General features: G+C 53.8%; 3 protein-coding genes and 1 non-coding gene across 19 annotated transcripts in view; 3 read left to right on the forward strand and 1 right to left on the reverse strand.

The window, feature by feature from the left end:
• The window catches only part of SET (SET nuclear proto-oncogene), a 13,463-nt gene extending 6,007 nt beyond the window's left edge, over positions 1–7,456 (forward strand). The window contains exons 2-8 of one of the 2 annotated variants that reach the window (XM_029203634.1): positions 1,414–1,471; positions 2,134–2,276; positions 2,616–2,719; positions 2,817–2,930; positions 3,763–3,933; positions 4,033–4,179; positions 5,639–6,195. In XM_029203634.1, the coding sequence (XP_029059467.1) occupies positions 1,414–1,471; positions 2,134–2,276; positions 2,616–2,719; positions 2,817–2,930; positions 3,763–3,933; positions 4,033–4,179; positions 5,639–5,662 (761 nt within the window). In that variant the 3' untranslated portion in view covers positions 5,663–6,195. Of the gene's footprint in view, positions 1–1,413; positions 1,472–2,133; positions 2,277–2,615; positions 2,720–2,816; positions 2,931–3,762; positions 3,934–4,032; positions 4,180–5,638 lie in introns of both variants that reach the window. The other variant, XM_029203635.1, reaches the window with a different exon arrangement.
• Positions 7,457–10,534: 3,078 nt separating this feature from the next.
• PKN3 (protein kinase N3) lies at positions 10,535–22,246 on the forward strand. 12 transcript variants are annotated; one of them, XM_029203327.1, is made up of 22 exons: positions 10,537–10,900; positions 12,901–13,141; positions 13,338–13,483; positions 14,058–14,169; positions 14,243–14,370; positions 14,576–14,759; positions 16,182–16,328; positions 16,412–16,521; positions 16,631–16,774; positions 17,191–17,266; positions 17,350–17,518; positions 17,715–17,817; positions 17,929–17,996; positions 18,325–18,388; positions 18,536–18,627; positions 19,187–19,363; positions 20,043–20,105; positions 20,246–20,322; positions 20,760–20,902; positions 20,991–21,098; positions 21,386–21,419; positions 21,573–21,789. In XM_029203327.1, the coding sequence occupies exons 1-22, from the start codon at positions 10,877–10,879 to the stop codon at positions 21,704–21,706; spliced, it is 2,544 nt and encodes an 847-aa protein (XP_029059160.1). In that variant the 5' UTR covers positions 10,537–10,876; the 3' UTR covers positions 21,707–21,789. The 12 variants fall into 12 exon arrangements, with proteins under 12 accessions (XP_029059152.1, XP_029059160.1, XP_029059154.1 ...); XM_029203317.1 differs by having other exon boundaries at positions 10,543–10,900; positions 17,435–17,518; positions 17,929–18,222; positions 21,386–21,466; positions 21,576–22,246; XM_029203322.1 differs by having other exon boundaries at positions 10,546–10,900; positions 21,386–21,466; positions 21,576–22,082.
• On the forward strand, positions 21,114–21,186 carry TRNAG-UCC. The gene has a single exon. It is a non-coding gene; the product is annotated as a tRNA-Gly (tRNA).
• ZDHHC12 (zinc finger DHHC-type containing 12) lies at positions 22,035–25,364 on the reverse strand. Of its 4 annotated transcripts, XM_029203330.1 has the most exons (6): positions 25,237–25,344; positions 24,810–25,009; positions 23,635–23,799; positions 23,193–23,270; positions 22,861–23,027; positions 22,036–22,663 (listed from the first exon to the last, which is right to left on the reverse strand). In XM_029203330.1, exons 1-6 carry the CDS (start codon positions 25,334–25,336, stop codon positions 22,345–22,347), a joined length of 1,029 nt encoding a protein of 342 aa, XP_029059163.1. In that variant the 5' UTR covers positions 25,337–25,344; the 3' UTR covers positions 22,036–22,344. The 4 variants fall into 4 exon arrangements, with proteins under 4 accessions (XP_029059161.1, XP_029059163.1, XP_029059162.1 ...); XM_029203328.1 differs by lacking the exon at positions 24,810–25,009 and having other exon boundaries at positions 22,035–22,663; positions 23,635–23,771; positions 25,237–25,364; XM_029203329.1 differs by lacking the exon at positions 24,810–25,009 and having other exon boundaries at positions 25,237–25,353.
• Between the last annotated feature and the right edge of the window lie 111 nt (positions 25,365–25,475).

The following is a 25,475-nucleotide window of genomic DNA, read 5'->3' on the forward strand; positions in this document are numbered from 1 at the left end:
TCGGCGCCCTTTTTTGTGCGCGCCGGGCCGGGGCCGGGTGGCGCCGCGGCGGCGGACGGCGCTGCGAGGCGGGGGCGCTGCGGCCTGCTCGGCGCGGGCGGAGGAGACCCCCCCCTCCTCTCCCCCCCCCCCCCCCCTCCTCCCCCTCCCTCCCTCCCGAGAAGCCTCTCTTTATTGTGCTCCGCCATGATGCCTCGCTCCCATCAGCCGCCGTCGCCGCCACATGGTGCGGCCGGACGCGGCCCCGCGCCCGGGCCTCCGCGCGGCTCCCCCTTCGCGCCCGGCCCGCGGGCGGCGCCCCCACACTCCCACCCGGAGGCCGGCCCCGGCGCGGTCCTCTGCCTCGAGCTGGGGCGGGGTGGGGGCGCGGGGAAGCACGCGGCCGCGTCGCGGCCCGGGCTGCTCGGAGGATGCTCTGGCTGGCCCCGGGCAGCCCCCACGTGGGGTGGCCACCTCGTCGCGGCAGCGCGCTGAGAAACCTGGCTCGGCGACCGGGGCGTCGGAGGGTCTTTACAATGGCTCGGAGCAAACCTACTGGCCTTTTCCGTAAAGGCTTTCTCGGCAGGGGGGCTGCACCACCCGGGCTGGTTGCCGGAAATGAACCGCGCGATCTGGCCCCTTCACGCCCCCTTAGCTTTGTAGGTTTTGTGGTCTTTACCGGACAAAAGGGTACCTTTCCCGTAGCACACCCCCTTTTCCTCCTCTCCGTTCTTTGGCCCATAGTTTCTGACTGCATGCTTGCTCCCTGTAAGTGTGCTCCAAAGTCGTGCGGGGCCGCCTCTGAGATCAGCCCGCCTGAAATTGGGTTGGAGGGGCGAGAAAGGTCGGATTCGAATCCGGGGGTTCATATTCTTAGAAGGTAAAGTCGAGTGTTTACGGTGGTGAGGTAGTTCCCAGGGCCTTCCCTGTCTTTGTAGGCGTGTCTGCTGTCTTAATAGTAATCAATACTGAGCAATATTTTCAACTTCGTGTAAAAGGGGGTTTCACCATGGAGATAGGTGGTGTCCTAATTTTTGTTATTGTCATGGGTTAGTTTCCGTATTCTAGTTAATAGCTGGTGCTACTCTGTTGCAGGCTTATAATGTAATTTTTTAAAGAGAACTTAAGGATTTCTGAATAGCGTTTATTATCTCATTATAGAAACTTTAATTGGTCTTGTAATAGAACTCGTAAAAGCGTTACAGTCAAACATTTTGACTAGTCTAACAGCATGATTTGTGAATAGTCTTAATTGAAAAGTAATTTGTCAACTATACACATGAACACGTGGAAAGCATGCCTTGTAGTAGTAGGCAAGTTTTGTTTTTAAACAGCTTTATTGATATAACATCACAGACTGTTAACATCAGGAAGGAAAAGCAGTTAAATTTATTTTCAAATTAGTATTGAGTCTCATGCACCTTTTTCTTGCAGAAAAAGAACAGCAAGAAGCAATTGAACATATTGATGAAGTACAAAATGAAATAGACAGGTGAAGTTTTTCTCAATTTGCTTTGAAGTTTTCTGACATGCATCTTATGGTTTGGTAAATATTGAAACTATGGCCAAATACGTCTGTATCTACTGGCCAAGTGGAGATGATTATAACTTAGTTGGAAATACCAATATGAGGATTCAGTGTTATTTTCCTGTGAAACATTTTACAGTCACCAAAAAGTTTCTGATTAAAATACATTCACCTTGTAAAGACAGGGTTTGCTTTCGTAGCCTACAAGTTGTCTGAGTTGCGTTGTGTGCACTTGTGATAGTTTAGTATTATGGCATCATTGTTGCTCTGACTTGCCTTATAACTTTGTTACTTCGTTGGCAGCTTTTTTTTTTCTTCTTGATCTGCCTGAGGGAAACAATCGAAGTTGGCCTGGTAACAGAGTTAGATAGATATACAAAGTTACCAAAATGCTGTTTGGGCACCATCAGGACTGTCAATTGTCCAGTGCCTATTGGTAAAGCTGATCAAATGGCCATCTCAATTTTGACTTGGGTCTCTGGCTACAAAAATCTAGGTGATTTGGTTTTTATAAATGCATACTTTGCATTGTTCTAAAGCTAATAAGAGTAAATATTCTGTAATCTCAGCAATTTTTGTATTTGTTAAGTACCGTCCTCGTCAACATGTCTTTTCATTTGCTTCAGACTTAACGAACAAGCCAGTGAGGAGATTTTGAAAGTAGAACAGAAATATAACAAACTCCGCCAACCGTTTTTTCAGAAGAGGTCGGAATTGATCGCCAAAATCCCAAATTTTTGGGTAACAACATTTGTTAACCATCCACAAGGTATGTTGCGGCAAAGCATTATTAGAGGGTGTGGGATGTCCACTTGTTAGAGAGTGGAGGGACCTTGGTTGAGGACCTGGTCCACCATGTTGATTACATGCAGAGGTTGAAACGGGGAGAGGCTTGCAATTCATGCTTTCTATTTAGAAGAGATCCTATTCTAATTTGGGATTCTGTTTAATTACTTGATTAAAAGAAAGTGACAGCTCTGACACTGAGCCATTTGGTTTTCAGTTTATAATGGATTTATGAAACCAAATTCGGGAAATTGTAAGAGGGATTGCTTGAGTTGTTTGTTAATGTTTGTTTAATAATCATTTGGCCTATTTACTGATCTAGTGTCTGCACTGCTTGGGGAGGAGGATGAAGAGGCGCTGCATTATTTGACAAGAGTTGAAGTGACAGAATTTGAAGATATTAAATCAGGTTACAGAATAGATTTTGTAAGTATCAGTAACTTGTTTGTCACTATGGAAATCAACTTGAGGATTGGTTAGAAGGGCTGTTTTGTATTGATTTCTAATTCTCTGTTTATTGTAGTATTTTGATGAAAACCCTTACTTTGAAAATAAAGTTCTCTCCAAAGAATTTCATCTGAATGAGAGTGGTGATCCATCTTCAAAGTCCACTGAAATCAAATGGAAATCCGGAAAGGTATTTGAGGGATTGTTGGGCATTGATATTTTCTCTAGTTTGATCTAGTTGAACCATTTAATTAAATATTTGGTGTTTTTGTGATGTGTTAAATGCAGATCCTTAAAATATAAAAATGTCTATTTCGTTAAAGCCAAATACAGTAGCTTGTGGTCTTATAAATTATAGAGCAAGTTTTTGTTGAGGTGGACTAAATCATTTTGGTTTCTACATTGGTAACGTGTGGTTTCCCAAAACCTATTTCTGTCTGCGTTGGGTCTTCGTTGCTGCGCACGGGCTTTCTCTAGTTGAGGCAAGTGGGGGCTACTCTTCGTTGCGCTGCGCGGGCTTCTCATTGCGGTGGCTTCTCTTGTTACAGAGCGCGGGTTCAGTAGTTTTGGCGTGTGGGCTTAGTTGCTCCGCAGCCTGTGGGATCTTCCCGGCCCCGGGCTCGAACCCGTGTCCCCTGCATTGGCAGGCGGATTCTTAACCACTGTGCCACCAGGGAAGCCCTCTCTGTGTTTAAGTAGTAAATATATTTTAAATTATACTGTGTTTAAGATACTGGTTGTTGAAGTGGAACTAATTGTTTTTAAAAAAAGCCAAGTCTAGATGGTAACTTTCAAGAAAAGCTTGATATACAAATTTGACGGCGTTCTTTGTAGACCTAAAATTCTTGGGCTTCTCTTTCTCTTTATTAGCTGTACTTTTTGTAACTTTTTTTAGATAAGAATAATAGTGTAGATAATGTAACATCCACTTTTTGCTCTGCTTTTGGGTTAAAACTTTCTTTAAATTATAGGTATTTAAGGTGTAGTGAGCCTGTGTCAAAAGTTCTTCCATCTTCATTTAGGATTTGACAAAACGTTCAAGTCAAACTCAGAATAAAGCCAGCAGGAAGAGACAGCATGAGGAACCAGAAAGCTTCTTCACCTGGTTTACTGATCATTCTGATGCAGGTGCAGATGAGTTAGGAGAGGTCATCAAAGATGATATTTGGCCAAATCCATTACAGTACTACTTGGTGAGTTGAGAGTGTTCTTTTCAAGGTTGCACTTGTTTCATTTGTTTGGAAATGAGTTCTTGAGGTGACTCTTGGTTGTGTGGGTGTGTTTTTCCCTAGGTTCCAGACATGGATGACGAGGAAGGGGAAGGAGAAGAAGAAGACGATGATGATGAAGAGGAAGAAGGACTGGAAGATATTGATGAAGAAGGGGATGAGGATGAAGGTGAAGAAGATGAAGATGATGATGAGGGGGAGGAAGGAGAGGTAAAAAGATTTGGTTAAATCCAAAAAGAAAATCGTCAAAGAATTCACCATGTTACTTTGGAGATTATTTATCTTGTCTAGTGGAACTGACTCAACAAATTGTGGGAAAACTTGTAGAAAAGATAGGCTGTTTTGTCCAAGGTTGAAAATTTTGATAAGCTCATTGTATCAGTGATTCAATTAGTTCTGCTTTTGTGGTTAGCACTTATAACTGTTCAATTATGTCATTCCCTAGCCAGTACTTAATGAAAGGGCTGTGGACAGTGCAGCTGCTCAAATTCTGAGAAATCTCCCAAATAACAAAAATACATATGTTTTGGACAAACTATAAAATTCTTACAATCATATTGGGATAGAGTGAGTTTTGGTTTGTATTACTTGGTCTGAAAGATGTCTGATTTGGTTACTTCTGAAAAGTTAATTTGTCTGAAACGTCACTGGGTCTTTTAATCAAGAATCAGATTGGGGAGCTCCCTGGTGGTCCAGTGGTTAGGACTCGGGTGCTTTCCCTGCTGAGTCCCAGCTCCTGTCCCTGGTCAGGGAACTAAAATCTGTAAGCTGCGTTGCCCTGGGGAAAAAAAAAAAGAATTGATGAAGACTGATGTATAGTTTGTTTGTTTTTGTGTGGTTTTTTTTTTTTTTTTTGGCAGTGTGTGGGCCTCTCACTGTTGTGGCCTCTCCCGTTGTGGAGCACAGGCTCCGGACGCGCAGGCCCAGCGGCCATGGCTCACGGGCCCAGCCGCTCTGTGGCATGTGGGATCTTCCCAGACTGGGCCTCCCCTGCATCGGCAGGCGGACTCTCAACCACTGCGCCACCAGGGAAGCCCTGATGTATAGTTTGACCTTCGTATCTGTGGGTTCCCATTCTTCAGATTCAACCAACAGATTTTTTTTTTTTTAATTCCAGAAAGTTCCAAAAAGCAGAATTTGAATTTGCCAAGTGCTGGCGACTATTTACATTGTATTCACAACTATTTACATTGTATTGGTTATTATAAGTAATCTGAGACAATTTTAAAAGTATATGGGAGGATGTGGGTAGGTTGCATGCAAGTACTGTGCTATTTTATTTAAGGGACTTGAGCATCCTGAGGATTTTTTTAAATTTTTAAAAATTTATATGTCTTTATCTATTTATTGGCCATGCTGAGCGGCCTGCGGGATCTTAGTTCCCCCGCTGGGGATCAAACCTGTACTCCCTACAGTGGGCATGGAGTCTTAACCACTGGACTGCCAGGGAAGTCGTCATCGCCCCCCCCCCCCCCCCCGAGGATTTTTGTATGTGGAGAGGGTTCTGAACCATCCTTCACACATACCAAGGGACCACGGTAGAGGTTCCTAAAATTAATTTCCCTTGGCATGTCATTTTCTATGGAGTCCATCATGGTCCATATGAATATTGGGGACTGGCCTTAGAATTAACCCTAAAGATTAACTGCCTGCTTTTTTTTTCTTACAGGAAGATGAAGGAGAAGATGACTAATGGAACACTGATGGATTCCAACCTTCCTTTTTTAATTTTCTCCAGTCCCTGGGAGCAAGTTGCAGTCTTTTTTTTTTTTTTTTCTCCTTCTCCTCTTGTGCTCAGTTGCCCTGTTTTTGAGGTCTCTTTTCTCCTTTATACCATGGCTCACAACTTATTTTGGGGGGAAATACCTTGAGCAGAATTCAGTGGGAAAAGAATCTCTACCCCTTTCTGTTCCAAATTCATTTTTATCCCTTCCTGTCTCAACAAAAACTTTATGGAATCAACACCATCATGCTCTGTGGGAAAAAAGAAAAACCTTCTGCTCCCTTAGCTCTGCTGGAAGCTGGAGGGTGCTAGGCCCCTGTGTAGTAGTGCATAGAATTCTAGCTTTTTTCCTCCTTTCTCTGTATATTGGGCTCAGAGATTACACTGTGTCTCTATGTGAATATGGACAGTTAGCATTTACCAACATGTATCTGTCTACTTTCTCTTGTTTAAAAAAAGAAAAAAAAACTTAAAAAAATGGGGTTATAGAAGGTCAGCAAAGGGTGGGTTTGAGATGTTTGGGTGGGTTAAGTGGGCATTTTGACAACATGGCTTCTCCTTTGGCATGTTTAATTGTGATGTTTAACGGACATCCTTGCAGTTTAAGATGACACTTTTAAAATAAAATTCTCTCCTAATGATGACTTGAGCCCTGCCACTCGATGGGAGAATCAGCAGAACCTGTAGGATCTTATTTGCAATTGACATTCTCTATTGTAATTTTGTTCCTGTTTATTTTTAAATTTTTCTTTTTGTTTCACTGGAAAGGAAAGATGATGCTCAGTTTTAAACGTTAAAAGTGTACAAGTTGCTTTGTTACAATAAAACTAAATGTGTACACAAAGGATTTGATGCTTTTCTCTCAGAACAGATATACTTAATATGACTTTGCAAGTTTGACTTGTATAATGTTACTGTCAAACTTTGTCACCTTAACTTCGTATTTTTTGATATGCACTTTGCAGGATGACCTCAGGGCTATGTTGATTGAGTAAAGGGATTTGAATCAATGTATTAATGTCTCCATAGCTGGGAACCCATATGGGTACAATTTGACATCAGTTTCTGAAATTTTTCACATCATTTGGGATATCAGATTGCTGAAAACTCAGTTCTGAATATGTTGTACCCTTGATTTGTATCTCAAATTGGCATTTCAAAATATGGGCTTTTATTTACCTGGATATAATAGTGCCTGCCACCACCATCAGACAGACCTGGTGCTCTACTGCCGAGTTAATACACAGGACGATTGTTGGCATGTCTTCACCGGCACTGTAAAACGTGGCCGAGAAGACAGGCTTTCAGAGTAAGAAGTCCGTATTGGTGGTAAGAAACTCAGGTTAGGAGTACTTTTGTCTCAAAGTACCAGCTCTTTTAGCATATAGCTCTCAAATGAGACCTGTCTGTGTGAATCTGGGGGAGATGATGGACTCTGCTCTGTCTGCTAAATGCCATTGTGCATAAATCACATTTTGAGAAGCTACCTAAATGCATAAGCTTTTTAATGCTGTAAAGTATAGTAGCTAAAGTTAAATGCCACTTAGCTTTTTCAGAGATGAATTAATGGACCGCCTGGTCAAATTCAAAGCTTTTTGATGTATAAAAACTTTATAAATGGAACTATTCCATCAGTAGGCAAAGTGTAACGAAAACCTGTCTAGATGGATAGTATGTAATTTCTGCACAGGTCTCTGTAGCAAATACATCACTGTATACTGGTCAGGAATCTTGCTCCAATAAAGGAACATAAAGATTTTTTTGGCTGGGGTCATTCTCCTTGTTTTACAGAAAAATGTTAGTACTTGCTTTTGAATTTAGATGATAAGCTAGTTTTTGCTTTGTGTTTGTTTTTTGGTCTTGTTACTTCCGTTCGTAGTGACTGGGAAATGGGGAGAGCTGTGCTTCAGATCATAGGTACGTCTATGTGGAAAGGTATGTTTGGAAGTCAAGGACAAATTACTGTTACTTGGAATGTAGTAGATTCGTGAGGGGATTCTGTATTTTGATTTTGAAGTCAGCATTTAAGGGACTTTTCACTATGGAAAAAAAAACAAGTCACTTGAAGTAATACTCAAGAAGTAAGCCTGTGATTTTTGTTTCACAGAGTGACAGCTTACCAAAACTGGTTTTTAATGTGCCGGTGAGGTCATGGCACTGTTAGGTTATTTAATCAAACTACAATGTTTATTTTGGGGAATGTGGTCAAAAGATAGGAGCCCCTAAAGGTAATTTCTTCCCAGTTATTGAGACAACCCTTTAGCTTCCGCTGTGGCCGTAAATCTGAAGGAGTGCTAGGCTGTGAGAAGGCAGAAGGGGCAAACTTAGTGTACTGGAAGATGGCTACAAAGTAGTGTGCTTTGTTTGCAACTGCAAGAGTTCTTGGGCTGGCTCTTAGGCAAGTATGTTTTGGGAAGTGCCAGGTGAATGGCTCAAAGCGCCTTTGGTACAAGGACGTCTAAAAAGAAAAGAGCAAATAGTGGCTGTGTAGCTCATTTCTCTTGGGACATCCTCTTCCAAAGCTGTGCCATACTCTGCTTACAAGGGGAACTTAACTGCATGAATTGGGGCAGAGAGGACAGTAGCTTGTAATGTGTCTTTACATTTAATTTAAAAACTTGTACGGAATGCTCTGCAATTGAGGTTGTGTCTCCAGTGATGTACTGATATTTTTAAGACTTTAGTCTGTGCTCTCTGACCTCCATGACAGGCCCTTACTATTTCAACCAATGCTGGCTCTAAAGTGTAGAGTTTAAATGTCAGTGGAGTACCTCAATGTCTTGTTGGGCTGACAGATTGGCTTGGCATCGGGCCTGCTTCACCTGTGTTAGCTGTTTGGGTGCTGAAAAGTAGGAGTCTTTTACTTGATGGATTCTTGGGAGTTTGGGGGCTTCAGAGGACTGTATAATTGTGTTTGTGTATTAATTTGGTAATCTTTATCATTACTGCTTTATAACAACTGGTTTCATGGTTTCACTTGGTCCCATGAACACAAATTTGGTTTTTTTGCCTTTTTTGTTATATTTTGCTATAAACCCTTTCTGGCTATTGTCAGAATGGGATTCTATTGCAAAAAATGAAGACTTTCAGGATTTCATTTAATGAAGACTTACAAGTTTTATTTTTAATGGGTCTGAGGGGACAGGGACTGCAGTTTTGTGATGAGAACAAGAACAGGGAGGACTTTTAAAGTGGAGGGTGTGTTACAACTTGATTAGTTAGTAACATTGCATACTCAGATACTACCCAAGGGAGGCAAATCTAAATGTAGATGGATTGATGTCTGCAGTACCAGGAAGGAAAAAGTATAGAAAGGGGTAAATGTTTCTTTATGTAGCCTGCTGGGACAGTTCCTTTCAGGTTGATATTACACAACTTTAATAGCTCGTTAGCCAGAGTTCGTTTGGGCTATTCACTACCCACTGGGTGTTAAATGTGAACTTCAGTTTTCCTAAGAATTACAATTTTATGAAGCACCATCACCATCAGACATGTAAGATGCAGCTATCTTGTCAGACTCATCCATCAGCCCAGGGCTATAGGTTTGTCCAGCCTGGGGTTCATTAGGAAAGGTGGATATATTCTATTTCTGAACCCCTTTCCCTCGGCCACTGAGACAGTGAAACACTTCACAGCAAAGTTAAAAATCATTGTTCTTCCACATAATTCAGCTTTCTGACTGGAGGATTGGATAAATGAGCCTCAAGATGGGAACTAGATACCCTCCTGAAAGGCAGAGCTTTGCTCGTTTGATGTTTTTTTTCTGAAACCCATGACCTACAGTCAGAAGCTGGTAGTCTTTTTACCTCTCAGTTATTTGTTAACATTCAGCTAAGGGCACTTCGATAACCCCCACTTAAAGGAGCCTACCATGTGCCTGGCTAGCTTGCTTACTAGCTGTTAAATGTCTAATCTTCAATAATTCTGATTTGTATATATATATGTAAAAGTGTTGCACTTGGCTCTGATTATGAAGTCGGCATGTCCCCCAGTGAACCAAGTCTCCTTAGCATATGTTCATGTCACTTGGTTGATTTCCCATTGCAGGACAATCCCAGGATTGCCCATGTTTTGCCGATTTCACTTTCCAGTCCACTGTGAAGGAGGTGATAGAGCAAAGTGGAACTGACATGGTTTCCTCCTATAAAAGCACTGGAGGGCACCTCTTCCAAGTCAGCAAATAAGCCACCTTCAGTATTTGAGCCTTACTCACTTCCGGCCCCTTGGACAAGGCTCCTTCCAGTAAAGTCCTGGCACAAAGTGCTGGTGAGCACAGTATAACAGGAATTGCCTAAACAACTCTAGACTAGGCAGTAAAGAACCAGGGTCCCCTACATACCTAAGCCATTGCAAGAACCGCCTAGCGCAGGCTAGTTTCCTGAAATGGTGGCTTTTTCTCAAGGTTTAAATGTGTATTCTGTTTAGATGAGCCCTTTAGGGCAAAGGCTGAGCAGCTCTGGCTGAACCAGAAAGCTCCAGTCTAGTCAAGTGATGGGGCGGGGGTCCTGAAGGATTTTGGATTCGTTTGTAATTTGGTGTAATTTGGGTAAGGCTTTATTGTTTTCCCACGCATACATTCTTACAGTGATTACAGACAGGGCCAAGGCTCCTTGGGGGGCGACAGGTATGGGATTAGCCCACTTTACACCAATGACATGGGAGAGGAAGAGTGACTCCGGGCGGGAGACAGGTCGCGGCGGGGTTCCGAGGAAGAGGCTGACCCGGCCCAGAGAGGACAGACCACACAGGCATTGCCCCGCGGCCGGCAGGCGGCGCTGTCCCCACCCGGGCCCGCCCCTCTGGGCGCGCGACACGGCAGCTGGACAACTCCGGCCCGGGAAATGTCCTTTTCTGCCCTTGTATCGCGGGGCGGGGGTCAGTGTCTCAAGGAGCGGGAACCGCGGCCTCAGATGAGGGGCGCTGGGCTCCAAATCCCTCGGAACATCGGATCCGGGGGAGGCGCCGGGGCCTCTGGGTCAGGAGCCGGGCTCGATCCCTCGCGGCCGAGAGGCGGCGCTGATCCCAGGTCCCGCGAGGGCCAGCGGACCTCGGGAGGGGGCGCCCGATCCCGCGACTCCGGCGCCGCTTCCCGGGAAGTTTCAAGTTTGAAAGCCCTGGCGGAGGGGCCCGGGCTTCCGGAACCGGAGTGGTTGAGAGGAGGGGCCGAGCTGCCCGAGCGGCGCCATGGAAGAGGGGGCGCCGCAGCAGGTGAACGGCGCCCGGAGGGGACGGGCCTCGGGCGCGGGCCGGGGGGTGGGGGGAGCCTCATTCACTACCCCGGGCTCCGGCTACGTCCCCAGCCCCTCCCCGTGTCCCTTCCCAGCGCTTGCCCTGCGCCCCCCTACACCTTCGCAGGGCAGACCTGAGCATTGGGGGTAAGTCGTTCCTGCCTCCTGGAAACGTCCCCAAATCACCTCCAAGTGAATCAGAGCCTCCAGTCAGGCCTAACCATGAGCACGTCTGAGTCCGCAGTCAGGGCCACCAGGGTGGGCCCCAAGTTTCCTAAAATCTGTTCTTCCAGGTAACACTCTAAGGCCGATGTGCATCCGCTGCGAAAGCACAGGGGGGCCGTGCAGGCACCTAGGGACGGGTCCTGGGAGGGGAGAAGAATGTGTGCGGCAGGCGGAGGGTGCCACTCCCTCGCGGTCGTGGGGTCCTTCCCAGAGCACACAGGCAGGCGGCGAGTGGGGACCCCAGAGGAAGGGGCCTACCCAGTTCCCGGGGGAACCCTCGTGTACACAGGGTTCCAGACCAAATGGCGAGGGGGCGGGGTTCTTGCCGGAGCTGGCAATGGGTTCGCGTGGGACCGAGGCTGTGTGTCTTATTGGGGAGTGGGGAGAGGTGGGGTACTAGCCCAGAGCAAATGGGTATGGGGGACGTTTGTGTACAACATAGCGCCCCAGCCGCGGAGCCGAAAGGGAGAGGTGTGTGCGCACTTGGCAGGATTCCAGCCCGGAGCAGGCAGGACCATGGGCTCTGGTCAAGGGTGAAGTGTTGTCCACAAGACTCCTAGAGTGCCCCCACCCCTTGGGCAACTTTCAGGGCTGCGTCTGTGCCCTCCCTCCCCCTTCCTCCGGAGGTCCCTCTGCCTGTTCCAGCCGTGGCTTGTACATATTTTCCGATTTCCTGTTAACCTCCGCCCAGCAGCGGTAGCTGGGTGACTCAGGACCCCGGTGCCGGGCCCCCAGCTCCGCGGGATCTTTGTTTGCTCAGGCCTTTGGCTCTGGCCCTCTGGCCTAGGGCCCTCAAAGGATTTCCTGAGCCCCGCCCCTGCCCTCTGACAGACGGGCCAGAGGGCCAGCGGAGGCCTGGGGTGGGGGTCCCCAAGGCTCCACTGGGCTCAGGAGATGGAGAGCCGAGAGGTAAGGTGAGGGCTCTGAGGCAGTCCTGGGTTGGGGGCATCATGGGTTACCCTGGGCTGAGGTCAGCAGCAGCACCCGTTGGTTTGAAATGGCCTCTGGGAAGGAGCTTTTCCTCTTTCTTGCTCTCGCTTGGGGTGAAGCAGTGAGAGAACCTTCTAATTCCTCCCAGGAGCTGAGCTGGGAGTGGGCCCCGGAGACCTCCTCAACCCCTCTGTGTCTCTGCTTTGCCAGCTGGGGTGTCGGAAGATCAGGGGAACAGCCCTAGCTTCCACTCAGGCCACAGGCTTCCTTGTCTGCGTGACCTTGGTGGTGGTGGTGGGGCCCTTCTCAGTGCCAAGCCTCTTTTCTGGTCCCCAGACCTTAGCCTGGATCCCAGACTGAGAGCAGCCTGATGTAAGCGTGACCGGCAGGGAGAGGCTGGGGCCCAAGAGATGACGGTGCATCTGCTTCCCTGTGTTGTGGTCTTGGGCAAATTGCTTAACCTCTCTGTGTCTCAGTTTCCTCATCTATAAAATGGGGATAATAACTACACCTACCTCATGGGGTTGCTGTCAGGATCAACAAGTTAATGTCTGCACAGTTCTTAGAACAGAACACCATGTAAACATTAACAATTTTTCCCCCTTACTCTTCTCTCTGATGGCACAGGACAGGAGCATGGGCTGGATAAATAGCCTTGGGGTTTCCATCTGGCTTAGGGATGCTAGCTCTAAGCTCATAGTTGCTTCCCAAACTGTGTGTGTCAGTCCCGGGTGCCGACTGCGCCTGCCTCCCACCCCCTCCGCCTGTGATGAGCTGAGGCCGTGGAGGTGGGGACTGAGGGGACTAAGGCCTCTGCCTTTCCAGCCTGGGGCGGGCCAGTGGCCCCCAGGGGATGAGAAAGAGGCGATCCGCCGGGCCATCCAGAAGGAGCTGAAAATCAAGGAGGGTGTGGAGAACCTGCGGCGGGCAGCCACCGACCGCCGCCACCTGGGCCACGTGCGGCAGCTGCTACGGTCCTCCAACCGCCGCCTGGAGCAGCTGCACGGGGAGCTGCGGGAGCTGCATGCCCGCATCCTGCTGCCCGGCCCCGGGCCTGGCCCGGCTGGTGAGTGAGGAACCTGAGCAGGCCCCTCGGGACAGCAGGCGGCAGGCTGACCCAGCTCCTTGGCCTTGGCCCTGACCTCTCTCAGAGCCTCCTCTCGTAGCCCCTGCCCGGGAGGGGCGGGGAGGAGAGAGCTAGGCCATGAGGGGCTCTCGGCTCTGGGGGAGGGGTTCATGAGCCCCACACTCTTTGCACACAGAACCTGCGGCCTCAGGACCTCGGCCGCTGGCAGAGCAGCCAAGGGCCCGACACCTGGAGGCTCTACAGAGGCAGCTGCAGGTAGAGCTGAAGGTCAAGCAGGGAGCCGAGAATATGACCCACACGTATGCCAGTGGCACTCCCAAGGTAAGGCCCCTGGGATCTGAGGGGAAGAGATTTGGCTCTCAGATTATTAGAGAAGATGGTGATCCAGACCCTATTCTTTTTTTGTTTTTGAATTTTTGAATTGTTTTTATACAGCAGTTTCTTATTAGTTATCTATTTTATACATATTAGTGTATATATGTCAATCCCAATCTCCCACTTCATCCCACTACCAGCCCCTATTCTGATAGGGAAATGCAACCCGGCCATTGACCCTGTAAGAGAGACAGTCTCACCCTTAGTCTGATGGGGGAGGCAGAACCCTAAATCTCAGCTTGGTGGGAAAGGCATGGCTCGAACCCCTCGTCTAACAGAGAAGGCAAAACACCAGTCTAATGGGGAATCTCAGCCCAACTCCCAACCTGTCCCAACTCCCAGCATGATGTGGAGGCTCACCCTGATCTAAAAAGGGAGGCTTGGCTGTAGTATCTGGCCTACCGAGAGAGGCTTAGCTTCAATTCTGGACTGATGGGGGAGGCTTGCTCCAGTCCCTGATCTGACCAGGGAGGCTCCGGCCTGGTCCTGGCCTCAGGGGGCATATGTCACAACCCCGCAGGAGAGGAAGCTTCTGGCAGCCGCCCAGCAGATGCTACAGGACAGCCAGCTGAAGGTGGCCCTGCTACGAATGAAGATCAGCAGCCTGGAGGCCAGCGGGTCCCCTGAGCCAGGTGAGGCCTTGAGAAGTGTGGATGGGCAGAGCGGAGCCGGGCATGGGCCTGAGGGCTGACCCCCTCCTCCCAGGACCGGAGCTGCTGGTGGAGGAGCTGCGGCACCGGCTACACATCGAGGCTGCCGTGGCCGAGGGCGCCAAGAACGTGGTGAAGCTGCTCGGTAGCCGGCGAACACAGGACCGCAAGGTGCTAGCCGAGGTCAGATCATGGTCCCCACCCACTGCTGCTCCTCTCTGAGTGGTACCACCCTCTGCAGTGGCGGGAGACACCGCTGGACTGGCTGTGAGGAGTGGCAATGAGGAAACAGGAGGCACATTCTTGTCTAGACCTCAGCCAGGGTGTCTCCAGGTGGCCTGAGCCACTGCCCCCGCCGTTACCCCATGGCCCTGTATCCCTTCTGCAGGCTCAGGCCCAGCTCCAGGAGTCCTCCCAGAAACTGGACCTCCTGCGGCTGGCCTTGGAGCAGCTGCTGGAGGGACTGCCTCCTGCACACCCTCTGCGTGGCAGAGTGGCCCGGGAGCTGCGGACTGCTGTGTCTGGGAACCCCCAGCCTTCAGGGACACTCGTGAAGCCTACCGCCATGACAGGTACCCGGGAGTCCCTCCTACTTCAGAGCTCTCCTTCCCTTCCAGGGAGGAGCCTGAAACACAGTGGGGAAGAATCTTGGAGACTTCCAGTCCTGGCCTCACCGTCCCCTAGCTGTGTGACCTTGTGCAACTGACATACCCTCTCCAGACCTCAGTTTTTCACTCTGTCAAATGGGGGTGATGACAGCACCTATTTCATAGGGTTGCTGCGAAAATTCAGTGAGTTGTTGCGTGTGAAGTGCTCAGCACCGTGCAGGCACAGAGATCGCTCAGTCGGTGAAGCTATTATTTAAGTGAGGAACCATGAGAGCGCCCAAAGTGCCAGTGTTAGGGAGCTCATAGCCCTGGAGGCCTTGATACCCAGTCCCGGGCAGTTTGGGCTGTTGGAAGGTTCTTCCTTATCCCAAGCTGGATCTGCCTCCAAATAATCTAACAGTGTCAACTCTGGAAGCCCTGAACTTCCCACCTGGGACACGGTGCCAACTAGAGAGCCCAGCCCCTGCCAACACAGAGCTGATGCAGGGTAGACGGGCCCCATCCCACTGTGAGCAGAGCTGAGAAGGGGAAGTACAGCGGCTGGATGGGCCCCCTCACCTGGCCCCTGGGGAATCAAGGATGCTTCCTGGAGGGGGTGGTGTCTGAGCTTGGCCTCGAAGGGCTTATGTGAGTTAGCCAAGTAGACAAGTTGGAGAAGGTGGGGGTAAGGGCTTGTTAAATGGCCTAAAATTCAGGTACTTGGGGCCACCCCACATCCTGTCTTCTGGCTGAATACCCATATTCTTCCAGTCATTCTTCCACCCTGGCACTGCCTTGTTTTATGAGGTCTCTCAGAGTGTAAACCCCAGGCCCAGACTCCCTAAATGGTGCTCTTAGGCCCAGTGTATGTCCTCAAGGGCGGCCAGAGTCCCACTGCTTCCTCTACCCTTTGAGGGACACATCTCTAATGACCCTAAAATGAATCTGCTTGGTTGGCAAAACACGCTTGTACCCATTGCAGGAGGTAGGGCTGAGCTGGCGCTGCTTGCCGCTGTGCAGATGGGGAGACAGGCCTGGGGAAGAGGTGGGACAGGGCTGCCAGCCAGGCCTCCTGCTCTTCCCTGGGCTCTCATCCCTGCCGTGGCGCTGTTCCTAGGCCCTGAGCCCTGAGCAGTGTGTCGCCACGCGCTGCGGTCCCATGCAACTCGGCTGAGGTCTGAGTCTCACTCCTCTGCCTGTATGTCCCTGCTTCTTCCAACACGTAGAGAGTGTGCAGGAGGGGAGGACCAGCTGGCCGACCCCAAGGGTGGCAGGTGGCTGCCGAGGCCTAATGTGGGCAAGGTCTGTGTTTAGCTATACCTCCAGGAGAAGGTAGCATTCCTGGGGTCCCAGGGGTCCATTGGAGGATGGCACCTGGTAACGGCCCCCCACCATGCTCCCTGGCAGGGACGCTGCAGGTCCACCTCCTGGGCTGTGAACAGCTGCTGACAGCTGTGCCTGGACGTTCCCCCGTGGCCGCGCTGGCCGGGACCCCCTCCCAGGGCTGGCTTTGGAGCAGGGCCAAGCAGCAGCGTGGTGGAGGCGAGCTGGCCAGTGAGTAGGGGGCATGGGAAGCTGGGGAACAGCGAGGGACCCCCGCTCCCGGCCTGCCCTGAGCCCCGGCTCTGGCCCCACAGGTGAGGTGTTGGCCGTGCTGAAGGTGGACAATCGCATTGTGGGCCAGACGGCCTGGGGGCCTGTGGCCAAGCAGTCCTGGGACCAGACCTTTGTCGTCCCCCTGGAGCGGGTGAGGCTGCCTTGTGTGGACAGGGGTGACCGTGGGCCGTGGGGTGGAAGGCCGGCCAGGTAGTGGCTCATGCCACGCTCCACCCCTCAACCTGGCCTCCCCACTGCAGGCCCGAGAGCTGGAGATTGGGGTGCACTGGCGGGACTGGCGGCAGCTGTGCGGCGTGGCCTTCCTGAGGCTGGAGGACTTCCTGGACAATGCCTGTCACCAGCTCTCCCTCAGCCTGGTGCCGCAGGGGCTGCTCTTTGTCCAGGTGCCCACTGGCCCCTGCCCTCTGACCTCGTGGTCCCCTGGCTCCGTTAGAGCAAAGAAGGGCCTTTGAGCCTGTGCTCTGCACCCACACGTAGGACTGGAAATTGAGGCCCAGAGGGAGGAGATCTAGAGGAAGGAAGGATTCCCAGCCCCTCTCTGAGGACTTCATGGGAGCCTAGCGGCCTGTATCCTTGTCCTGTCTGCCCTGCCGCGTGTGTGACCCTGGACCACCTTTCTTCTCCGGGCCTCGGTTTCCCCACTGGTCCCAATGAGGATGTTGGATCCATCTCTCTGAGTCCTTCTGGCTCTTGTGTCTGTTGACATGGGCTCAGGGTGGGAGCCTGGAGGCTGAGGAGGTGCCCGTGGCAGGTGGGGTGGGAGGGGACTGGTCTTCAGCCCTGCCCCCTGCCCCCGCAGGTGACCTTCTGTGACCCTGTCATTGAGAGAAGGCCCCGGCTGCAGAGGCAGAAGCGCATTTTCTCAAAACGCAGAGGTGTGGAGTGGAGAAGGCTGGCTAGTAGGGAGCAGGGCTGGGACCCTTAGGAGACCCCGGGACTGAGCCCCCTTTTGCCCCAGGTCAGGACTTCCTGAGGGCTTCCCAGATGAACCTCAGCATGGCGGCCTGGGGGCGCTTGGTCATGAGCCTACTGCCCCCCTGCAGCTCTCCAAGCACCATCAGCCCCCCGAAAGGGTGCTCCCACACCCCAGCCACACCCCGGGGGGCCGCCGACCCTGCCTCGCCCAGGTGAGGAGCCTCGCCCCAGGCTGCCTGCTTCTCTGTGGAGTCACCTCACTCCAGATGCAGACAGTGCCTGTCCCCGTTGCTCGCCCTCTGACCCGTCTCTCTGTCTCACGCGGCTGTGGGTCCACCCCCACCCCCCACCCCCACCCCCGCATTCCATCCGCCTGTGTCCGGTCGTGTGTCTGCTTCCTCCCCACAGTAATTTCCCGCCCAAGAAGACCCCCTTGCGAGAAGAGATCCAATCCCCACCCAAGCCACCGCGCCTCTACCTGCCCCAGGAGCCGACCCCTGAGGAGATGCCGGTGAGCGGTGGCAGGGCTGGTCATGCTGGGGGCTGTCTGGGTGGGGACGGCAGGGCTGGAGGGAAGAAGGAGAGGAAGCCCCCTCTGCCCTGAGCCCCTCTGCCCTCACAGAGCACCAAACGCCCCCACATGGAGCCCAGGACTCGACTCGAGCCATCTCTGCCAGCCTCAGCCACCAGGTACCCCTGGCAGGCTCACCTTGGCGTTTGAGAGAGACATCTGTCCACTCACTTGGGTGTTTGCATGTCAGGCGTTCTCACATCGCCCCGAGCTCTTGGCTTGCTCTCAGGTTCTCACTTGCGGAGCCCACGTTACTGAGCTCCACCTGCATGCCAGACCCCAGGAAATGGCAGTCCTAGGAGCTCCCACCCGGCCTCTCCAGCCCCTGCCCCTCTTGCCTCACAGGTGGGGACAGCCCAGGACCAGGCGTGGAGGGAGGGTTTGGAGCGGCCCTTGGCGGAGCCCCAGCCCTTGTCCCAGGGGCTTCCTGTACCCTCTCTCTTGCAGGAAACCCCCCCGGCTTCAGGACTTCCGCTGCTTGGCCGTGCTAGGCCGGGGCCACTTCGGGAAGGTAGTGGGCTCATGAGGTGCAGTGGAGGGGGGTGGGCAGGCCCCGACACACTCTAGCTAGGGGGACTCTGGGGTCTGTGGGGCAGTGGGTGGGGGAAGTAGACTCCTGTACTGCCCACTTGGAGCCCAGCCTCTCTCTGGTCCCCAGGTCCTCCTGGTCCAGTTCAAGGGGACAGGTCAATACTATGCCATCAAAGCGCTGAAGAAGCAAGAGGTGCTGAGCCGGGACGAAATAGAGAGGTGTGTGCTGAGGCCAGGGGGTTCCCGGCATCCGGGCACGTGGAGGGTACCCAGGATGGCAGGCCTGGGCTGGTGGCCCCGGAAGGCAGCTGAATGCTACTGGGGCTTGTAAGAGGTGACCCTGTGGGGCCAGCCAGGCCTGGGCTCTCTTGTTAGCAACTGCAGTTGTTAACTGTGTGCCCTTGGGCAGGTCCCCTCGTTTATGCACCTCAGTTTCCTCATCTGTGAAATGGGAACAGGGTGGTTGTACAGGTTCAAGACCTATGTGAGGGACTTCCCTGGTGGACCAGTGGTTAAGACTCTGCGCTTCCACTGCAGGGGGTGCTGGTTCCATCCCTGGTCGGGGAACTGAGATCCCGCATGCCACACAGCGTGGCCAAAAAAAAAGACCTATGTGAGCTCCTGATACATATGAACCATCACTCTAGCTGCCTGGCACTTTGACTTAAGAGCCAGTGACCCAGGGGTGTTGTGTGCATGACAGGGCATAGTCAGGGGAGGTTTTCATTCCCTTTTGGGTTCCCTCCTTCCCTCTAAAACCCACACCCTCCTCTTGCAGCCTGTACTGCGAGAAGCGAATCCTGGAGGCTGTGGGCCGCATGGGGCACCCCTTCCTACTCTCCCTCCTTGCCTGCTTCCACACCTCCAGCCACGCCTGCTTCGTGACTGAGTTTGTGCCTGGTGGCGACCTCATGATGCAGATCCATGAGGATGTCTTCCCTGAGCCCCAGGCCCGGTGGGTTCCCATCTCTGCTGTACGCCTCTTCCAGCAAGCCTTCCCTACTTCCCTGTACCTGGCGACGCCTTCATCCTGCTTCCTCCAGGGTGCCCATCAGCAGAAGAGCATGGAGTCAGGGAGGCCTTGGTTCAAATCCTGGTTATCAACCCTGTGACCTCAGACCTCAGTTTATATAGCTGTGAATTGGGCTAATGATAACTATTTCATAGGCTTGTTGCATGGATAAACATAACATTTAGAAATTGCTGAGCACAGGGACTGGTGAGCAGTAAGTAACCAATAGCTGGTGTTGTTATTTCTTGCCCAGCAGAGTGTGGGCTCTGGAGCCTGGATTCACATATCTGCTCAGCCACTAGCTGTGCGACCCTGGGTGGGTCATTTACTGGGAGTCTCAGATCCTCATTTGAAAAATAGGCATGACGGGTATCCACAGCAGGCTGCTGGGAGGATGCCAGGATCGGCGTGAGGATACTCGGTGTCATCCCTGGCACAATCTCAGAGCCCAGGAAGGGCAGGCTGTTCCACCCCTGCTACACATGAGGCTACTCCCAGTCTCTCACCCACACATGACTCTGGCAGGGATATCTGGGGTCCCCAGGCCATGGCCATCCTGGTGCCTCCCTGCCCTGTCCCCCACAGTCCTGGGCCTGAACTACCCCCTGCCCCAACCCTCCAGGTTCTATCTGGCCTGTGTGGTCCTGGGGCTGCAGTTCTTACATGAGCAGAAGATCATTTACAGGTAACTTGCCCCCGACATGCTGGGGGAGTGGGCGAGGGGGCAGATGCTACCCTCCTCCTGGGCTGTTCTAGGGTGGGGCCGCTGTTCCCTGGGCCTCAGCGCTTCTTAGCCTCTTTGATCTGCCCCGCCCTTGCCCTCAGAGACCTTAAGTTGGATAATCTTCTGCTGGATGCCCAGGGTTTCCTGAAGATCGCAGACTTTGGGCTCTGTAAGGAAGGTGGGTGCCTCCTGTCTAGGATCCCGTCTTTCAGTCGTGCTCACTCAGCCCAGGCCAGCAGGGTGGTGGGCAAGTGGCAGCTCCCAGGAAATCTGCCTCCCAGCCCTCATTCCAGGGACTAGCTGGACACATTGGCTCGTCCTTCCCAGCCCTAAAAGCTCTAAAAGAGCCCCTTGCCCTTGGCCAGAGGGAGTTCCTGGGCCGGGAGAGGGCACTGGGTTCTGCTTTCTGTGTGACCCTGGCACACGAGCTTGTCTGAGACTCAGATTCCTCATCAATCAAGTGGCATAAAAACCGTTCCCACCTCCAAGGGTATGGGGCAGGGCTCGGCACAGGTTCAGAACATGGGGTCATAAGGGTGGGTGCTTGATTCTTACAGCGAGAGGTTCTTGTGGGTAACACACCGTGCTGGCATCAGTGTGGATGTTGGTTTGCAGGGATCGGCTTTGGGGACCGGACGAGCACCTTCTGTGGCACCCCGGAGTTCCTGGCCCCTGAGGTGCTGACCCAGGAGGCCTATACGCGGGCTGTGGACTGGTGGGGGCTGGGCGTGCTGCTCTACGAGATGCTGGTGGGCGAGGTGAGTGCTGGACGGGGTGCTGGTGGGGCCTCCAGGTCAGGTGGGGGTGGGGGTGGCCCACGTACCCTGCTGAGCCCCATCCCTGCAGTGCCCGTTTCCAGGGGACACCGAGGAGGAGGTGTTTGACTGCATCGTCAATGCAGAAGCCCCATACCCGCGCTTTCTGTCGGTGCAAGGGCTTGAGCTCATTCAGAAGGTAATCGCAGGGACCTCCCCGGTGGTCCAGTGGTTAAGACTCTGCACTTCCACTGCAGGGGGCACGGGTTCGATCCCTGGTCGGGGAAACTAAAATCCCGCAAGCTGCGTGGCGCATCCCCCAAAAAACAAAACAAAACAAACTCTTTAAAAAAAAAAAAGAAGGGTCCAGGGCTGGGCCGACAGCTGCTCGTGGCTCAGGGATCCCTACCTGAGAGGCTGGAGAGGGGGAGGCGGGCAGTGCCTGGGGCCCGAACACCCTGAATGAGCACCTGTCCTCTCCCCCAGCTCCTCCAGAAGTGCCCCGAGAAGCGCCTGGGGGCAGGGGAGCGGGATGCTGAGGAGATCAAGACACAGCCTTTCTTCAGGGTGAGTGGCCAGGGCCGCAGTGGTCCAGGAGCCTGGCACAGTGGGAGGCATCGAGGGCCCGCGGGGCTGCCACTCCCGTCGTCTGAGGCACCTCTACCCTTGCCCCCAGACCACCGACTGGCAGGCCCTGCTCGCCCGAGCCGTCCGGCCCCCGTTTGTGCCCACCCTCTGCGGCCCCACAGACCTGCGCTACTTCGAGGGCGAGTTCACGGGGCTGCCGCCTGCCCTGACGCCGCCTGATGCCCGCAGCCCCCTCACCGCCCGCCAACAGGCTGCCTTCCGGGACTTCGACTTTGTGTCCCAGCGATTCCTGGAGCCCTGAGGGCCTCCCGGGCTCTCTACCCCCTGCACCCCCGACGGTTGGAGCCTCTGCTTGCCCGCCTTTCTGCCCGCCTGGGCGCCCTGGTATTGATGAGCCCTTGGGACTCAAGGTGGCGGCCACGGGCTGCTGTCGTGGGCTTTGCTCAGTCACCGGGCAAAGTGCTGCCTCCCCTCCCTTCTCCCGACCACCTCTCCCCTGCCCGTTGCAAGACCTGGACCCGAAAGGGAGGCACAGCGAGGAGCGGTTTGGTTTGTTTTTTTGAATACTTGACTTGCTTTATGGATTATTAAATTTATAAAACTGTGCACTGGAGGCAGCCTGGCTTGGGGTGGGGAGGGTGGAAGTCTCCACAACCCAGGTCCTTGGTGCCTGAGCCCCCCATGGGTCCTCTTCCTCCTCTTCTGCCTTTGAGGCAGGGTTCTGTCCTTCAGCTCCACCCTGAGGCCTGGGAGGAGTGGGCAGCAGTGAGGAGGTCCAGGCCCTCGGAGCGCTGACGCCCCCGGGTGCAGCCCCTCTGGTTTTCAGGCACAAGACGGTGGCCCGGCCTCTAGCAACCCTAAACATCCTGGCTGCTGCCTTCCTCGTCCTCAGCCCAGAGGGTCTCCCAGGACCCCGAGGGCCATCCACAGAAGAAGTGGGCCAGGTTTCGGGTCAGGCCGCGGTCGAAGGGGTTGCCGGGGCGCTGGCGGAGGTAGGCGATACGGTGTGAGGAGATGAACTCCCAGGTGGTGGTGTTGCTGGCCACCAGGTAGAGGTGCGAGGCCAAGAGCAGGCTGGCCACTAGGGAGAAGAGCGACAGCAGCAGGAAGGTGGCAAACAGGAGCCCACTGGACCGCAGCCAGAGCCCCCAAGGCCGGAAGAAGCGGAGGCCAGACCTGCAGGGAAGGAGGGGGACAGGGACCCAGAGCTGGCGGGTGTGTGGGTGGCAGCTTTGCCCCAGGGACCCCAGGTGGGCCGGCCATTTGGGAGAGGGTCCGAGGCCCCTGAAGAGGGAGCCTGGCTCTCTCCACACCTGGTGGGTGCCTGCTGCCTGCCCCCCCACCCACCCACCCAGGGCGCTGGGGGAACCCACCATGCCAGGTACAGGCCCCACAGAAGCACCACCAGCTGCAGCGCCAGGTAGGCCACGAACAGTGGGTGATTGCGCTCCCCCACGCAGTTCTCCATCCAGGGGCAGTGGTGGTCATATCGGCGGACACAACGACGGCACTCACGGCAGTGACGGGCCCGCAAGGGTTGCTGTGGGCACACAGGGAGTCAGGCCTCAACACTGGCTCCCTTCTGGACCCAACAATGTGGGCGGGAGGTCAGGGCTGACATCTGGGAGGCCTTCCTGGAGGAGGGATGAGGCCAAGGAGTCTCAATCTTGCCCGACCCTCCCACGGAGGTCCCTGCGTCACCCACCAGCACCATGCAGTGTCTGCAGCGCCGAAGGGGGATGGCCTGAGGAACCATGGCTGTCTGCTCTTCCTTGGCCTCCTCCTGAAAATGGGGGGACACAGTATGAGATGGGGTTCCCTTGGGAGGCAGAGGGCACTGGTGGGTAGCTCCCTTGGGGGCCAGCTTAACTCTGGGTGTGCACGTTTGGGGATCCATCCCCTGTGTAATGGAGGTGGTAGAGTGGGGGCAGAGTGCCCTGGACGGCGAGGCTGTGTGACCTTTGCCAGTTACTTCCCCTCTCTGGGTCTTGGCAATTTCCTCATTGTAGGATGGGGCTCTAGGTCTGGCAAGACGATTCCCTGGGATTCCCTAGGAAAGCCCTCAGCACAGGGTCTAGCATGAGATTGTTACTGGGGCCTTGAGTTCCCTGTTGGCGGGGGAGGAGATGTTTGGGAGCCCTGGTTACCTGGGGCTGGGGCAGGACATTCACGTATCCCGGGTCCATGAGTGACACAGCCAGGTAAAGCAGCAGGGAGCCCAGTACCAAGAGCAGGAAGGTGAGGGGCACGAGCAGCTCCCCCTGCTCTTCCCACTGCCGCAGCGCTGGAGAGGCCAGAGGGGGAGAGTGAGGCTGTGGCGACAGAATAGGAGGGTGCAGGTGAGGGGTGCAGCTGGAGGGGGGAAGTGTGTCCCTGGCTGAGAGAAGGCCTGGAGATGGAGTTTGAAGAATGGTCAGGTGTGGCCACTGCATAGGGTGCAGGAGGGAGAAGTTCATGTTCAGCAAAAAAAAAAAAAAAGCAGTTCATCTACACTCTCTCTGGAGCGCAATAGAGAACCATGGAAGGTTATAGGGTCAGATATGTTTCTGAAAGCCCTCTTACTGCTAGAGAAAAGATGGATCAGAGGGGAGGCTTATCTGGAACACGGAGCGGAGCGTGTCTGGACAAGGGCAGTGGCAGGAAGGGTGGAGAAGAGGGGATGGACGGGGGTAAGGAGGCTGATGGGGCCAGACTTGGCTGGATGTGGGGGAGAGGGAGGAGGGGACTGGCTCTGAGATGCGGAGAGGCTGGCCAGGTCCAAGATGCCCAAGAGACAGAGGAGGGCAGGGTCGGCAGGCTGGCTGGGATGCTGCAGAGGGACAACAGGGGAGCCCAGGCCAGGAAGGGTCCAGCCCATGGAGGTGACTGAAGGATTTTGGGAGGCAGGGGGCTGAAGAGCGAGGGGCAGGAGACGGCCAGACAGCCGAGTGTGGCCAACTCTGGTCCCCCTTGACTGTAAAAGGGAGCGGAGAAGGAAGGGGGGTTGCACTGAGGGGGGGTTCTTTCTGATGGGGAGACTGAGCAGGTTTTTAGGCTAAGGGGCAGAGGCAGTGGAGGAGACTTGAGGTCTTGGGAGAAAAGTGAGAACGCCCCTGGTCTGGGGTTTTATGCTGGAGCAAGGAGGGATGATGAGTGGGGGCTGTGATGGTGGTAGTGAGGGAGGGTGAAAACTTGTGCTGGAGGTGGCCACGGAGGTGGCCTGTGGTGGGTAAAGAGGGGGAAGGGTGCAAGGGGGTTGATGGGATGAATGAATGCTACCAGGGCGAGAATCAAGGATGAGGACGTGAGGGACAGGCTGCTCCCCTATGCGGTGTTCTCTTGCCTGAGGCTGGGGAGCCTGGACTTGGGCAGCTAGTGGCCACAGGGCTGGGCGGGATGCCAGTCCTTCATCTAGTTGATCCTCGGAATCTTGGGAGTCAATTCCTGGGAAGGGTCGGGCGGGTCCCAGGATCAGGGGAGAAGGGGGCTCGAGTCGGTCGTCGGATCTGGGGCACCGGGTGGGTCCTGGGACAGACAGGGTATCTGGCAGGGATCAGGAAGATTCTGGAATTAATTAGAGATCAACTGGGTATTAGGCAGAAAGCAGGTGGCTCTTGGAATGAGAGATGGGGAGGGGGCCTCAGGATGTGGAGGAGATTGGGTGAATCCCAGGATCTCTTGGGCTTCGGCAAGGGACTCAGTGAGACCCAGACATCTAGGGAATCATGCGGGATCGGGGGGGGTCCAGGGTCGCGCGGGGTCCGGCTCACCGGTATCATGCAGGAAGAGCACCAGCGTGATCCCCCAGGTCAGGACGGTGTGCCCGGTCCGCACCAGGACCCCAGGCCTGAGCAGCGCCCACGGCGCCATCGCCTCTGCCCGGGGCCCCACCCGGAAGAAGCGCTCAGAGGGGCGGGCCCTCCGAGGGAGAGGACCCACCGCCACCCGGGGATTGGAGGAGGCAGGCTGTGGGCGGGGCCGAATTGGGTGACGGAGACTGCCTATTGGA

The sequence above is a fragment of the Monodon monoceros genome, unplaced genomic scaffold (assembly GCF_005190385.1).
Source record: "Monodon monoceros isolate NGI ecotype Baffin Bay Population unplaced genomic scaffold, NGI_Narwhal_1 Super_Scaffold_5, whole genome shotgun sequence".
Lineage (NCBI taxonomy): Eukaryota > Metazoa > Chordata > Mammalia > Artiodactyla > Monodontidae > Monodon > Monodon monoceros.

Coding starts and splice junctions, on each gene's coding strand:
- ZDHHC12 (XM_029203330.1), bottom strand. CDS start 25,336: ATGGCGCCGTGGGCGCTGCTCAGGCCTGGGGTCCTGGTGCGGACCGGG. Junction 23,800..24,809: donor TCCAGGCTCCCCAGCCTCAG/GCAAGAGAACAC, acceptor CTGTCGCCACAG/CCTCACTCTCCCCCTCTGGC. Junction 23,271..23,634: donor ATGTCCTGCCCCAGCCCCAG/GTAACCAGGGCT, acceptor CCCCATTTTCAG/GAGGAGGCCAAGGAAGAGCA.
- PKN3 (XM_029203314.1), top strand. CDS start 12,568: ATGGGGATAATAACTACACCTACCTCATGGGGTTGCTGTCAGGATCAA. Junction 16,329..16,411: donor TGGTGGAGGCGAGCTGGCCA/GTGAGTAGGGGG, acceptor CTGGCCCCACAG/GTGAGGTGTTGGCCGTGCTG. Junction 18,389..18,535: donor GCCGGGGCCACTTCGGGAAG/GTAGTGGGCTCA, acceptor TCTGGTCCCCAG/GTCCTCCTGGTCCAGTTCAA.